General features: G+C 35.4%; 2 protein-coding genes across 2 annotated transcripts; one reads left to right on the forward strand and one right to left on the reverse strand.

Moving 5' to 3' along the window:
* Positions 1-7335: 7335 nt before the first annotated feature.
* LOC111886255 (uncharacterized) lies at positions 7336-8094 on the forward strand. The gene is made up of 3 exons (XM_023882495.1): positions 7336-7708; positions 7788-7906; positions 7996-8094. The coding sequence occupies exons 1-3, from the start codon at positions 7336-7338 to the stop codon at positions 8092-8094; spliced, it is 591 nt and encodes a 196-aa protein (XP_023738263.1).
* Positions 8095-10302: 2208 nt separating this feature from the next.
* LOC111886265 (zinc finger protein MAGPIE) lies at positions 10303-14188 on the reverse strand. The gene is made up of 3 exons (XM_023882506.3): positions 13853-14188; positions 13256-13652; positions 10303-11479 (listed from the first exon to the last, which is right to left on the reverse strand). Exons 1-3 carry the CDS (start codon positions 13977-13979, stop codon positions 10612-10614), a joined length of 1392 nt encoding a protein of 463 aa, XP_023738274.1. The 5' UTR covers positions 13980-14188; the 3' UTR covers positions 10303-10611.
* Positions 14189-14444: the final 256 nt, after the last annotated feature.

Here is a 14444-nt window from a genome sequence, read left to right on the forward strand (position 1 = left end):
TCATCCATGGGGATTGTTGGTGGGGAATTAGGCTTTTTGGTCTGGATGTCGGGTACAACATTTGAATTTTGAGGAGTGCTCAGCTAAGGGTCGAACTCCCTTAGAGTTTGAGATGTGCGATGTCGGGATGTGATTTCGTGAAGGTTGCTCCTTTTAGAGGAAATCAGTTCATGGATAAAGGGAGTATGTTGAGTAGGGTTGTTTGAGTGATGCCGGTTGGGTCACCGGTGGTTGGAAGTCATTGCTCTAAGTGGGGAGAATTAGAAAATTCTCAGGAGGATCGACAAGTATTTAGGGTTGATTAGCTGTTTGGGATTCAACAGTGTTTCAGTCACCCAAGAGTGTGGGCTGGTATTAGTAAGTGACAGTCAAATGGGGCGGGGTACAGACCAAGGTTTTTAGAAAAGGGGATTGTTTGTATGAGGCCTAGGATTAGGCCGGGATTTGAGTATATAGAATGGAGTTAGAGTTCGGAACCCCTAGAGGGCTAGAACAGTATGTACGGGAGAGATTCCCAGGAAAGATAGTTCGGGATGATGTATGATAGTTTGAGCGATCCGGATATACTGAAGGCCAGTGGGCATACCAGTCAGGCCGAAGGCTCAGAGAACGGTCCAGATTGGCTGAAGGCCTTGGAGGGCGGTCCAGACATGCTGAAGGTTCTGAGAGTGGTCTAGATTGGCTGAAGGCATGGTAAGACGGTCTAATCATGCTGAAGACTTTGTATGAGTTGATAGATCTATATGAGGAGACGGATGGAGTATGTTGTGATACAATAGCAAACAGTAGATCTGGCCCCGGGTATTGATCATGTTAGTGGAGGGCCGTGCATGGACCCAAGAGTCCTTGCGAGCAGATTCAGAGTGTGTGTGATGCATGGAATAGCGGTTACTCTACAAGGAAATAGTGTAGAGTTGGTGTGTGAGCACCATGGCATTTGCTGAAGTAATAAGGTGTTCAAGCATACTTCCTTGGATAAGGAAAGGGAAAGGTATGTAACTCCCGGAGGGAGTGTTGGTTCATGGAAGTGAAAACAGTAGTGAGGATGGATGATTGAGAGTATCTCAATTATGGTTGTTGAGCACTGTGATTGTGCCAATGGTATGGAAGCACATCCAGATTGAGTGTCTGTTGAGGTTGCGGAAGAATTTCCGGTGGTATAGAACCAGAGGAGTTCGGAAGGGATGCAAGGATGGAGCCTTGGATTTTCAGTATGGTTGTGATCAGAATGTTATGTATGTAGCAGTAATTCATCTTGGGGATGTCTGTAAGTATTGTCAGTGAGTCGGGTTTTTCCAGCCTGAGAGTGTTGGAAAATGTGCAATATGAGTATGGAAGTGTAAATGAGAGCTCATGGGAGCTGCTCAAGAGCTGTAGGATGTATTATCTTGACAACACATGAAGGAAAGAGTTGGATTTAGAAAGGAAGCGGGATGAGTCCCAGCAGAAATTTCGAGAGAGGTAACGTTAGTTAAGGAAAAGGATAACAGTTTGGTACCGGATCAGGACCCGGTGGTTCATGGTGATATCCAATTCTATAAGGGGCAAGTGAGTGGGTAAGTTGGAATGATGGAAGTATCATCGGGTGATACTTAGTTGATGTGGACATCATTAAAGAGAGAAACCGGTGGCTGGTTTGAAGCAATTGTCGAGACTTTGTGAGGGAAGAGTTGGACTTCATAGGGTTTGATAGCAATGTTTGGAGGAACCTGAGTCGGTTGAGACCAGGAGCTATATTGTGGGAGTATCATTTGGGATGTGTTGCTGCAGGCTTCGAGGACGAAGGCTAATTTAAGTGGGGGAGAATTGTAACACCACAAGTTCAGAAGTGCAAGTTTAGGGTTCTTAGTGTTAATAAGGAAGGTCGACTCGGCGAGTCGAGTCGCGGTTCTGGTCACCTGTTAAGTGACCAACTCGGCAAGTTGGTGCTGAAGGGAGAAAAACCATAATCCGGGATTGTGCCCTATATAAAGCACATTATAACCCACCTTCAGCCTCTTTGCTACCCATTTGAGATCCAGAAACCCTCATCTTGTGTGTGTGACTCTATTGATGAAGAATTAGAGCTTGGAAGAGAAATTTGGTGTAAGAAGCTTGGGGATTTGGAGGCCATCATCAAGGGGCTTGGGTAGATTTGGAATCTACTTCTGTTTGGGCACATTTCAGGGGTACAGAACCTCCTCCTTAAGCTATTTCATTATTGATTCTTGAATGGTGGTTGATTTGGGATTCATTAGCTTGTTTGGGATCTATCTCGAGTTTGAGGCTTAGATCTGAAGTTGCTACTTCAGATCTAGACTTGTGATGGCCCAAAAGGTCATAAAGTTCCTGTCTAAGAGTCATTGGTGAAGCCCTTTGTCTTAAACCCTAGCCCTAGAAGTGCTTTGGGTTTATATTTCCTTGTTTTCACGTAAAGTTTGCAACTTTATGTGAGGGTTAGGCTGTAGAGGAGTGGATCTATGGATTGGAGTCCCTACATGGCTTGAAAAGCCTCAACAAGTCACATGGGTGTGCTCGATGAGTTGTATGATTATGTGCATGGACTCGGCGAGTTGGAAGAACAACTTCGCGAGTCTGTTGAAGATTGCCTTGAACTCGAAGAGTCTATGCTTAGACTCGGCGAGTCTGGTCCTGGAATCCTAACCTTTTCAGGTTAAGTTGTAAATCAGTGAGTCGAGGGATGACTCATTGATTTGAGCAGGAAGGGACTCAATACTTGTTGGACTCGACGAGTCATGGGGAGACTCGGCGAGTTGAGTCGTGGCATTGGAGTTTCTGAGCATAGGAACTCGATGAATCAACGGGTTGACTCGGCGAGTAGGGTCAACCAGGAAGGTTGACTTTGGCTGAGGACTTTGAGTTGGACCAAGGGTTGACTAGTTTGACTTACAGGGGTGTTTTGATAATTATTGGTGTTTATTGGATTTGGTTAATTGGTAATGTTCAGTGGTGGAGTTTGTGCTGGTGGTCGGAGCAGCGTGATCTTATTTCTTCAAGTCAGCGGTTGCAGGTAAGTTGTCCTCACTATATCGACAGGGTTTACGACACCAAGGCCGCCCCTTTATCGGATGGAAATTCGGGTATTGTTTGTTATGTTATTGCTTTGCTAGATTTGCATCCTGGGATTTAGGATGGTGTTAGGTTATTGACCTGGTTAAGGTCGGTACCCGGTATATGGAGTGATGTTATGCTAGTGGCCGGTTAGGTCGGAATCCTGGTTAGGACGATGATATGCTAGATGATCTGTTAGACTGGTTGTCTGGTTAAGGATTTGTTATGTGATTAATTGTTTTATGTGCACATGGTTGTTTGACGGGGGTTGGGTTGACGCGGATCCTGCTTTGTGTTGTAGGCCAACATACCCAGGGCGGACCGGATATTCCAAAGGCCCTGCGAGCGGTCTAGATAGGCTGAAGGCCCTAAGGGGGCGGACCAGACGTGTTGAGGCTCGGAGAGTGGACCAGGCCGACCGAAGGCCTGGTGTGGCAGACCAGTCATTTTGTAGACTCAGAGAGTGGACCGGGTGGATTGAAGGCCCGGTGCAGGCGGACCAATCACACTGTAGACTCGATATAGATGGCTAGACTCGGAGGGTGGACCAGGTGGAATGAAGGCCCAGTGCGGGCAGACCAGTTACACAGTAGACCCGATGTGCATGGCTGTTCTGTTTGTGATATGATATGATATGTGTGTGGTATTGTGGTTGGTATTTTGGGGGTAACTCACTAAGCTTTTGGGCTTAAAGTTTCAGTGTATTGTTTCAGGTACTTCAGGAGACCGTGGCAAGGCGAAGGCGTGATCGTACCGCTCCTCAGTTTTATGTTGATGTTTCTGGGATACTCTGATAATAAATGAACTGTAAACCTTTTTTGTAATAACTTAATGAATATGGGTTGTTTTTGGAAAGTTTAAATTGGTTGTAAATTTTCACGGTGCTACATTAGTTGCACAATGAATGAGTATACACAATATTTACGATATAATATTAAACATGCTAGCAAAAGTTATCAATAAACATAAGAAAAGAAACAACATGTTAGTATAGATCATTTTTTTTGATGTCCTAATTTTTTATTTGTCAGTGTATGTAAACAATAGTAATAATAAACCATTAAACGTGTTAGTAAAAATAACTTATCCTTATAGCTTAATTACATTGGTGTCTCCAAAAGTCAACAATGGACGCGATAATATTTTTAAGGGGAAATGAATTATTAGGGTAATTAACTATTGCCCTTGTACTCAATTGGTCACTTTTTTTTGTATCTCATTTACAATTGAACTTGTTGTAAGTGTTCACAGAAACCATTGAAACCGGCTATTGAAGGTTTCCGACAATTTCTTATCTCCGGCGACTCTCCGGTCGTCTTCTCCGGTGAGCCTCCGGTAAAAATAAGTTTTTCCAGTAGACTTTTCTCGACTGCCATCCAAGCGTCATCCACCGCCGGTGTTGCTTCTTAGCTTTCTCCACCCTCCCCTCTCTCCCTCCTGTCGATTTGCTGTCAGAAAAAGGAAGAAGGGACGCAGGCAGTAAGCCACCTGCCATCACCAGAACTCACCTGCCACCTCCCTTTTACCGTCGGTAAACCACCATTACCACCTCCTGCTGCTTGCTGTTGCTATAAGTCATCAAGCCGAGACCCAAGGATCCGTCGAAAATCTCATTTTTGTCGGAGGCTCACCGGAGAAGACGACCGGAGAGTCGCCAGAGATAAGAAATTGTCGGAAACCTTCAATAGTCGGTTTCAATGGTTTCTGTGAACACCTACAACAAGTTCAATAGTAAATGAGATACAAAAAAAAAAAAAAGGAAAGTGACCAATTGACTACAAGGATAACAGTTAATTACCCTAATAAGTCATTTCCCCTATTTTTAAACGGTGACAATAAGTGAACATTTATGACTATAGGAAAAAACTTATTGCTATAAGTGTATTATTCATGACGACTATCAAAATAAGATAGATACATATTTAAAAACAACCTACCATATAACGACGGGTTTGACCTATAATAACGAGTTTTCATGGATTATACTCACCACAATTGAACGGAAGCATAACATATCTTTAATGAAGCGACATTTCATTTCAAGTTGATTAAAAAAAAATATGACATAATATGTCTATAATGATTGGTTTTTTACTTGAATAAAATCCAATTTTGTACGAGTGCAATAAGGTAGATTGACCATTGCCATTAAAATGATATGCGTTACGTTTTTCTTAATTGTTATTTTCTATATCTATATATCTATATAAATATTATAAATGCTGTCATTTTTTAATTTATAATGTGTTAAAGATAAATCATTTATCTTTTTTATATTGATTTAAAACCATCATATTATAAATTTCATTCTAAATTAATACACCTCATTAATGTTTTCAACTAATAATAAAAATTAAATATAATTTTGATTTAATATAGTCCTAATATTGTTTAAATTATCTAAACTTTACATATTAGAACTCAAAAAACATAAACAAAAAAGAGTATTAATACAGTTATTTTTTTACACTAAATATTGAAGGTAATAAAAAAGTAAATAGTGTCCACTGATTTAACTTTAACCACAAATAATATAGAAATTAATATAACTATGAGTTTGATTAAAAATATTTATATTGTTGTTATTATTTATAACATATAAAATTTTATATTAATTTGATACAAAATTATATAAAAATTTAAATTTTATAATAATATAAAATTAGTTAAAACTATTTTTTTAACGACTTCTAACCATAGTTATATATATATATATATATATATATATATATATATATATATATATATATATATATATATATATATATATATATATATATATAACTACAATTTTATATAATTTTTTTTTATATGTGCATTAATATTTAAATTGTATTATATGTTAAAGAAGATGTTTCACTTTTATTATAAATGAAAAAATATGGTGATCAAAGTCATTGTCATTAAAAATCTATATATATATATATATATATATATATATATATATATATATATATATATATATATATATATATATATATATATCAGTGTTGCAAATATCGGTCTAGGCGGCCGATTAATCGGCGCCTAGGCGCTTGGCGGTCCACTACCATCGACGTTTATAGCTAATCGGAGTATATAATTGGATGTTGTCAAAGTCGGTCAAAGACGGGTCTAGGCGAGTCTAGGCGGTCAAAGAAGTCAATGTGATTTAAAAAAATTTCAAGGGAAAAATTGTCAAAATGTAACAAATGATTCTAGGGTTCAATCCGTTTTCTCATTCGATGCAGTAAAAAAAACGACATTCTCTCTGCCTTTCTGGACACAAACGATGAACGAGAACAACAAATGGAAATCAACGCACCTTCTTCTTCAATTCACCTTCGACTTTAACTCTCACTGTCTCCGTCTCACGCCGTCGACATTAGCTTCGGCCTCCGGTTTGACATCTCCTTAAAGCCACGATGTCACAGTCCCCTTCCAAGCTTCAGTTCACAATTTCAGTTCCTCTCGTCACGAAGTTTCTCGGCTCACGATTCCATTTCACGAAGTTTTTTGGTTCCAAAATCAACTCTTCTTCTGACTTTAGCTCCTCTCATCGACACTAATTGAATCATCTAGCAAAGGTTAGTTTTTATTTTTTTTTACTTCTCTGTGACAACTTCTTCTGTTCACAACAAGCAATTTATCAAGTCTCAATTTATCAATTGACCATGGGTTAAGTCTCAATGGTATACATCATACATAATTTATGTGAGTTTGATTTATGGAGATTAGGAAGAAGAAGGTGAAATCGATTTGAGATTAGGAAAACTGAAAAGGTATCCAATGATATCACATATCAATGGTATACATCTGTTAATAGTTTTTCTATGACATTTGTTAAGAAATTGAACATTTGTTAAGAAATTTGATAAGAAATTAAACATTTGTTAAAGTTGTTTAACATGAAATTTGTTAAGAAATTTGGTATCCTGTTAATTGTCTGTTGTAGCTGTTTAACATGAAATCTCTGAAGCTAACCATCTTCATTTATGCTCACCACAAAACCTTGGCGATGATGAGAAGTTACACAAACTAAAGAGAAATTATCTGACCGGGAGTCACGAGATTTGCTTCCGCCTTTCTAACATTACAAAGTTTGGCAGAAAAAAGGAGCAACTAAGACATATGTTCTCTAGCACCGAATGGGAGGAATGTAAATTTTCTAGTACACCTAAAGGGATTGCCTCATATAAAACGGCGTCAAGTGTCCAATTTTGGTACGGTGTGGCATAATGTTTAAAGGTGTTCTCCCCTTTGGTGAAAGTCCTTCGAATGGTTGACGCGGATTGGAAGCCCTCAATGAGTTTTGTTTACGGGGAGATTAAAGTTGCTAAAGAAGAAATTATCACATCATTGGGCGGTAACGAGAAAGCTTACAAGCCTATTATAGATATCAGAAACAAAAAGATGAAAGGTCGTCTAGATTCAAGTTTACATTTAACGTCTTATCTTTTGAATCCATATTATCATTATAAGGATCCACAACTCCAATATGATCCCGATATAATGAATCTGGTTCTTGATTTTTTTGATACATTACTTTGTGACAATTTTGAGATGCAAAGGCAAGTTGTAACAATTGACTTGCCAAAGTACAAAAAAAAAGTTGATAGACTTGGTTGTGATCTTGCAATTAAAAATTGTAGGGTGAATGATGTCGAGTTTGATCCGGGTAATTCATTTTACTTTTAGTTATCTTATAAAATTTTGATATTTATCGATTAATAATGTGTTCTTTTTTTTAATTGTAGCTAGTTGGTGGGGAGTATTTGGTGGCACAACTCCTCATTTGACAAAGATTGCAATGAGGATTCTTTATTTGACTAGTAGTTCATTGGGTTGTGAAAGGAATTGGAGCACGTTTGAAGGGGTTAGTATATTATTAAATTTATATTTTATAAAATTTAATAATTTATATATTAAGCACATTTCGACTCTTTGTTGTGTTAACATTTCTAGGTACATAACAAAAAACGAAATAGATTGGAGGCAAGCAAATTGAACAATTTGTTCTATGTTCAATTCAATGCTAATTTAATGGAAAAAAACCAAAAGTGAAAAGATAGAAATATGGAGGTGTTGTTAGCAAATTATTCACTCTTGGCTCAAGAATGGATTGTTGATGTAGATAAAGTAGACCCCGAAACGGTTAATGAAGATCTAGGAACCGATGATAATCAAGCACCCCGAGAAAGTCAAATAGCGAGGGAACTTTCCGATGAAGATTTTGAGTCCGAGTGTGAGGAGAAAGTGTTAGAAGAAGACGAATATGAGTCGAATGGGGTTCAAATAATGGAAGTGTGTGGAGAAGATTAGAAGATAATATGTTTTATTTTTGTGCTATTTAAACTTATTATGAACTTGTAGGATGATGATTTGGTGTGTTTGTTGAACTTATTATTAACTTTTTATGTTTGTTTTGGTCTTTTGGATGATAATTTATTGTGTTTATTAAACTTTTATGCTTATTTACTTATATTATTATGATTAAATTTAGATTTATTAATTTTTGAATTATTTTCTTAATAATTAATGGTCTCCGATTAATCACCCGATTTATCCCCACCTAGCCGATTAATCCCTTGACCCTAGTCCACCGTCTAACTACCATCAATCGATTTTTGCAACCATGATATATATATATATATATATATATATATATATATATATATATATATATATATATATATAAGACTGACCATTGAGTTTTATAGAATAAATGATTAAACTTATTATATGGTTGAACGTATTCACATTACCAACAACATATTTTCTTAATTATTCTTAAACAATAACACTAGAATAGTGTTGTCTACACGTCCGTATATATATATATATATATATATATATATATACACACACACACACACACACGTAAGCCTACACGTAATGACATCTTGCAATTGCAAGCTCATCATGCTAGTGTGCATGTGTTTCCTGGAATGCTAGGAAGCTTAGATTTTCTCCATTGGGCATGGGAAAATTGCCCTACGTCATATCATGGAAAATTTACCCAAGATGATAATGGTCACCCAACGGTCATACTTAAACTAGTTGCATCACAAGATCTGTGGATTTGGCATGTGTTTTTTGGTTCCCCTGGTTCGATTAATGACATCGATGTTCTAAACCGTTCACCTATATTTAACAACATATATGATGGATTTGCACCAAATTCTTCTTTTGAAATGTGTGGAACGTCATATAAGTATGATTATTATCTAGTCAATGGAATCTATCCTGAGTATGTTGTGTTTGTTAAATCGTTTACATGTCTACATGATTCTAGACGAAGAAAATTCAAGAGAGCTTAAGAAAGAGCTAGGAAGGATGTTAAGCGGGCTTTTTGAGCTCTAAAGAAACGGTGGTTCATATTGAAAAAACCAGCAGTAAATTTAGGCGAGGATAAACTTCAAGAAATCATGAATACATGTCTCATACTGCATAACATGATTATTGAAGACGAAGGAAGAGCAATATGTGTGTTTGACGAGGAAGAAACCATATCAGAGACACAACCAATAGAAATTGGTGGCGAGGATTATATGAGCAGGAGAACAGAGATACGTTGCACTGAAACATTTCACAATCTTCACAATGACTTAGAACGGGAATGTTCATCCTCTCTTAAAGTCCGTTATGGATTTCAAGTCGGGAATAGAGCTGTGGTAAGCAATATAGATCAGTTCAGTTCAAGGGAGGGTGATCGAGGGGACCCAGACTTGAGATCTCTTCTCTATGGCGGGAGGTGTCTTTCGTAAGTCAGGAACACATTAAGGGGTTCAAAACATTAACCTTAATTTGGATCCACCGGATGACCTCGAAGACGAGTTCTCGGAGAGCGATTTTATGTAGTTTGCTTTAGTTATTTTTTTGTGTTTTTTTAAGTTTGTAAGATTATTTTAAGGTCATGTTTTTTTTTTGTTTTTTTTATGCAATGTAATGTTTTTTTGAATTTTCAATGTAATGTTTTTTTTTTTATTTTGAGTTTTCAAGTAATGAAAAATTATGGTTTTTATTAAAAAACAAGTTTTATTAAATTAAAATATTTCAAAAAAAACAAAAATAAAATAAAAGTGTGGCACTACTCCCTTGATGTGGCAAGAAATCATACTTCTATGGTAAAAAAATGACGTGGCGTACATTTGACGGTGAAGAAAATACGGTTTCGGTAGCACCACTCTCTCCAACCTAATGAAACTTTCTTTTAATCGGACAACGCTTATATTTGTATAGTTAATTACTAGTAATATAAAAGGGAGAGAGTTTGGAATTTGATTCGTACTTTTATTAATCTTTGAAGTAGAATTAAATATAAGTAGAGGATACTAAAGATGAACAATAATGGAGTTTTGAAAGGCCTTTTTTTTTCTTTCTTATTAGCGTCACCACTACCAACACTCCTTCCTTTTTCCCAAATTCAAAAGCCAGCACCATTTTCTTAAAAGTCCACAGCATCTGAATATGCATGGATCATCTCATCATCTTTTCTCCACCACTTTTCCTCTCTCTCTCTCTCTCTCTCTCTCTCTCTCTCTCTCTCTCTCTCTCTCTCTCTCTCTCTCTCATGCACCTTTACACATGATCAAATCTCATCCTAGGATGGCACATGGGTTGAATACCTACACCAAGGAAATCCCTAGTTTGCCCCCCATGATGTTCTTCAATCTGTATGTGCCTTCTTTTAGAGGGAGGGTACATCTGCTCCAAATTGGAAAACTCGTTCTCCAAATCACTTCCATTACAGTTTTTCATCATGGTACTAGTACCGTACAACCCACAAAATCTGTTCTCTTCTTGAACTTGAGTAGGAGCAGTAGCTGAAACCATTGTAGTACAATTGTTGCTGGATTTCAATCCGAAGCTTCCAAGGAAAGCAGATTGGTTGGCCGTAGCAGAGGAGGTCGACCCCATTTGAGCAGCTCTCTGCAACAAAGCAGTTGCAGACATGCTTGCCGTCGGGTGTGTTTGGTGCGAGATGCTTTGTGAGCTGAACAAAGAAGGTGCACTTACATTAACCTCGTGATCTGAAGTGGTTTTCATTCCAAACACACCCCAATCGGAGTGATATTCGGATTGTGGATTGTGGTTTTGATGAGGATCAGCATATAAAACCGAGTCGATTTGATGCATGTCCTGGAGATTATTATGCTTATTGTTTTCGTTATTAATATTGTCGCTACCACTGGCCCATAGTGAAAGTTCACCTTGTTGTGTCGGGTCAAGATGGTTTTGGGGGTTAGATGAGATGGGCTTAAAGATGGAAGACAAGTGTTGAGCCATGGTTGGACCAGCGAGAACCGGTGGTCCTACAAAATGGTAGTTTATGTTTCCAAGTGATCCTGCTGGTGTTGCATTGTTGAAGTGAGATGCTGCTGTAACCCTTGCAGTTTCCTCCGCCAAGGCGTCACAAAACGCCCTATGAGTGATAAAGCTGTCTCTCCTGAGTACATATAGTTCAGTTTTCATAAGTAATAATTAAAAACACCAAGACAATTAATATAAACCAATTATGTCGTGAAGAAACTAATTATCTTTAATTTTATCAAACAAATTAATACTAGCCATGTAATTTTGGGCACCAAATTATAGGTGTAGGACATTCTTTTTTCGAGCTTTTTTTGGGGGGGTCATTTTCGTTATCTGGATATAGTGCTGACATATTTATTAATTTGTTGCAAAAAATGTTTGGTTATCTTTGACATGATGTCATGGTAGCTCAATGCTAACATCATAAATAATTATATGATTCTTTAGAAATATATTTAACCGTATAAATATGTATGTAATTTACAAATTCAACAACTTGAATTAATGGTTAAAATGAGAGAAGTAACTTCATATTAATAAACTAGGTATAAGATCCATGTATTACATGATTAATTAAAAAAAAGTTAAATATAAATATCTAAATATTTAAGACTCTTTGGATTTATAAGAAAATTAAAAAAAATAATGAATTATTAAAATTGATTTTTTTATCTTTTAAATTTAAATAAATAAACAAAATAAACTAATGAGCTTTAATTTAGGAATTTTGAAATAAGAAGGTAAGTCCATTAATAAAATTGATATTCATTTATTACTACATTTGTTGTAATTATTACATTAAAATATTATATGAAATTTGTTAAAAAAGAAAAATCTATAAAATAATATGTGAAAAAGAAATTAATTCAAAAAAGTCACAAAATGAAATTTAGCAATTTGAATAACTGTATGACATGTGACAAAAAAACCTTCATTTATATATATATATATATATATATATATATATATATATATATATATATATATATATATATATATATATATATATATATATATATATATATATATATATTGTAATTAGATTTTAATTTATTGCCTTAATGCCTTTTACTTTTCAAATTTTCATATTGATAGTTTGAAATATTTATGCAAGAATGAACAAAATTTCACTAATAATAATAATAATAATAATAATAATAATAATGAAATAAGTGTAATGAATATTTTATAACACATCGATCTGTGCATCATATGATGTGATTATTATTGAAAGTTTATGCATGGGTAATATATTAATAGTTAATTAATGAAAGATAAAGTATATTGAAAAACCTACTAACCTTTTACCATATTATGGAATTAATTAAAGAAAAATTAAATATATTTTTATTTTTTCTCTTACTTGTAAATAATAATATATATAATTTATTAATTTTCTTTTTTAATTTGAACATTTATCATGACAATAGAAAGATAGATAGGAACAAAACTAATTTTTTTTAATTAAATGAAATAAAAAAATCAAATCAAAGAGATGGTATTTATTTAAATTAAAAACATCATTATATGTAATTTTAAATTTATTAATTATATATTCGAACTACATATATAAATATGTTAATTGCATATTTTTATTTCAGCAAACATATTTATTTGGTCTTGTCCACCAACTTTTAATTAAATAAAATAAACTAATAAAAAAATATCAGTATCTGATAAGATGATGGGAAAGAATGATTTATGGGGCTGTACATCTGAAGTATTATTGATACTTTTCTTAAATATTCTAACGAAAGTTATGGTAAAAAAAGTATAATTGATATCGTATGATTATAAAAGTATAAATATATTTAAAAATCTTAAACTGCGTCATCTTATACATAATATTTATGTTTGTAGTTTTATGTTTTAAACTTGTGATGGAAATGGAAAAAAAAAAAAAAATTACCTTGAAAAAAGAGTGCCGCAATCACACTTGTATTCTCTTGTCCCACAGGTTTTGGAATGAGCTTTCCAATCCGACTGAACTGCATAACACTTAGAGCACTTGGCACACTTCCACTTCTTCTCGCCATGCTTCCTGCAGAAATGTTTCTTGATACCAGTAAGGTCTCCAAGTGCCCTTGACGGATGGTTATGGACACACGACTTCTCCGGGCACACGTAAACTCGTTTTCGAACTTCTTTGCTTGTTCTTTGCTTCAGTTTCCATGGCAGGTTATGACCTCGCCGATGAAGCTGAAGGTTTTGATCCCTTTGAAATCCCTTTCCACAAATCTCACACAAGAATCTATTTGTTGCCATCAGAGTCTTGGGTGACAACGCGATAACCTCTGCTTCAGGATCTGAAAAATTGTGAAAAAAAGATTCAAAATTAACAAGTCTTGAATGAATATGACTAGATGATGATCATGAATGGTTGAAATTAGGGTTTTTTTATGAATCGAAAGTGTTAAAGTCCCAATTGCTCACAACAGCCGATGATATTATACTGAAATATACGATCCTTAAAGAAAGTAAAAAGATAGTTTGAAAAGGGTATTGCCTGGGGTTCCTGGGAGGTTTCTTTTCTTCTTGATGATGGGAGGATTGGAGGAAGGTAGTCGAAGATTGTTGTTGTGTGTGAAACCATTGGGGATTATGGTTTCTTCTGCTACAAGCTTCTCTAACATCTTGAGCTCCTTAGACGATCGTCTTCTTGTTCTTCTTGGTTGTGAACGTTGTGAAGTATTCAAAGTAGATCTTGCAGTGTTTAGGTGTGTCTGTGCTGGGTGTGTTTATGAAAATAAATTAAGTTTAAAAAACTAAAGGGAATGAGCACAACCTAATCAAGGTTACATTCTTAATTATAGCAAAGAAATGAAAAGATGAATCTCTCTCTCTCTCATATGCAGTCTCTTTCATACACATATATGGGTGGTCTTCAAACCACTTTTGGTCGGAGATTTAATATATTATTATCGTTTTATCAAAATTGCAACGTTTGTTTCAAAAACATCATTAATACGACTTATCTGCTAAAATCGTATATTAAGTAATTTATATATTTAGAGAATACAACGTTTGAGATAAAAAACGACCACCCACTTCACGAATTTAATCTTGCTAAACTTGCGATATAACTATTTCTTACAAAA

Source organism: Lactuca sativa, chromosome 4 (assembly GCF_002870075.4).
Source record: "Lactuca sativa cultivar Salinas chromosome 4, Lsat_Salinas_v11, whole genome shotgun sequence".
Lineage (NCBI taxonomy): Eukaryota > Viridiplantae > Streptophyta > Magnoliopsida > Asterales > Asteraceae > Lactuca > Lactuca sativa.

Excerpts from the sequence above, each read along its gene's own strand:
- LOC111886255 (XM_023882495.1), top strand. The coding sequence starts at position 7,336 with ATGAGTTTTGTTTACGGGGAGATTAAAGTTGCTAAAGAAGAAATTATC. Across the intron at positions 7,709-7,787 it reads TGATGTCGAGTTTGATCCGG|CTAGTTGGTGGGGAGTATTT; the intron begins GTAATTCATTTT and ends TTTTAATTGTAG. Across the intron at positions 7,907-7,995 it reads ATTGGAGCACGTTTGAAGGG|GTACATAACAAAAAACGAAA; the intron begins GTTAGTATATTA and ends TAACATTTCTAG.
- LOC111886265 (XM_023882506.3), bottom strand. The coding sequence starts at position 13,979 with ATGTTAGAGAAGCTTGTAGCAGAAGAAACCATAATCCCCAATGGTTTC. Across the intron at positions 13,653-13,852 it reads AAACCTCCCAGGAACCCCAG|ATCCTGAAGCAGAGGTTATC; the intron begins GCAATACCCTTT and ends ACAATTTTTCAG. Across the intron at positions 11,480-13,255 it reads TGCGGCACTCTTTTTTCAAG|GAGAGACAGCTTTATCACTC; the intron begins GTAATTTTTTTT and ends ATATGTACTCAG.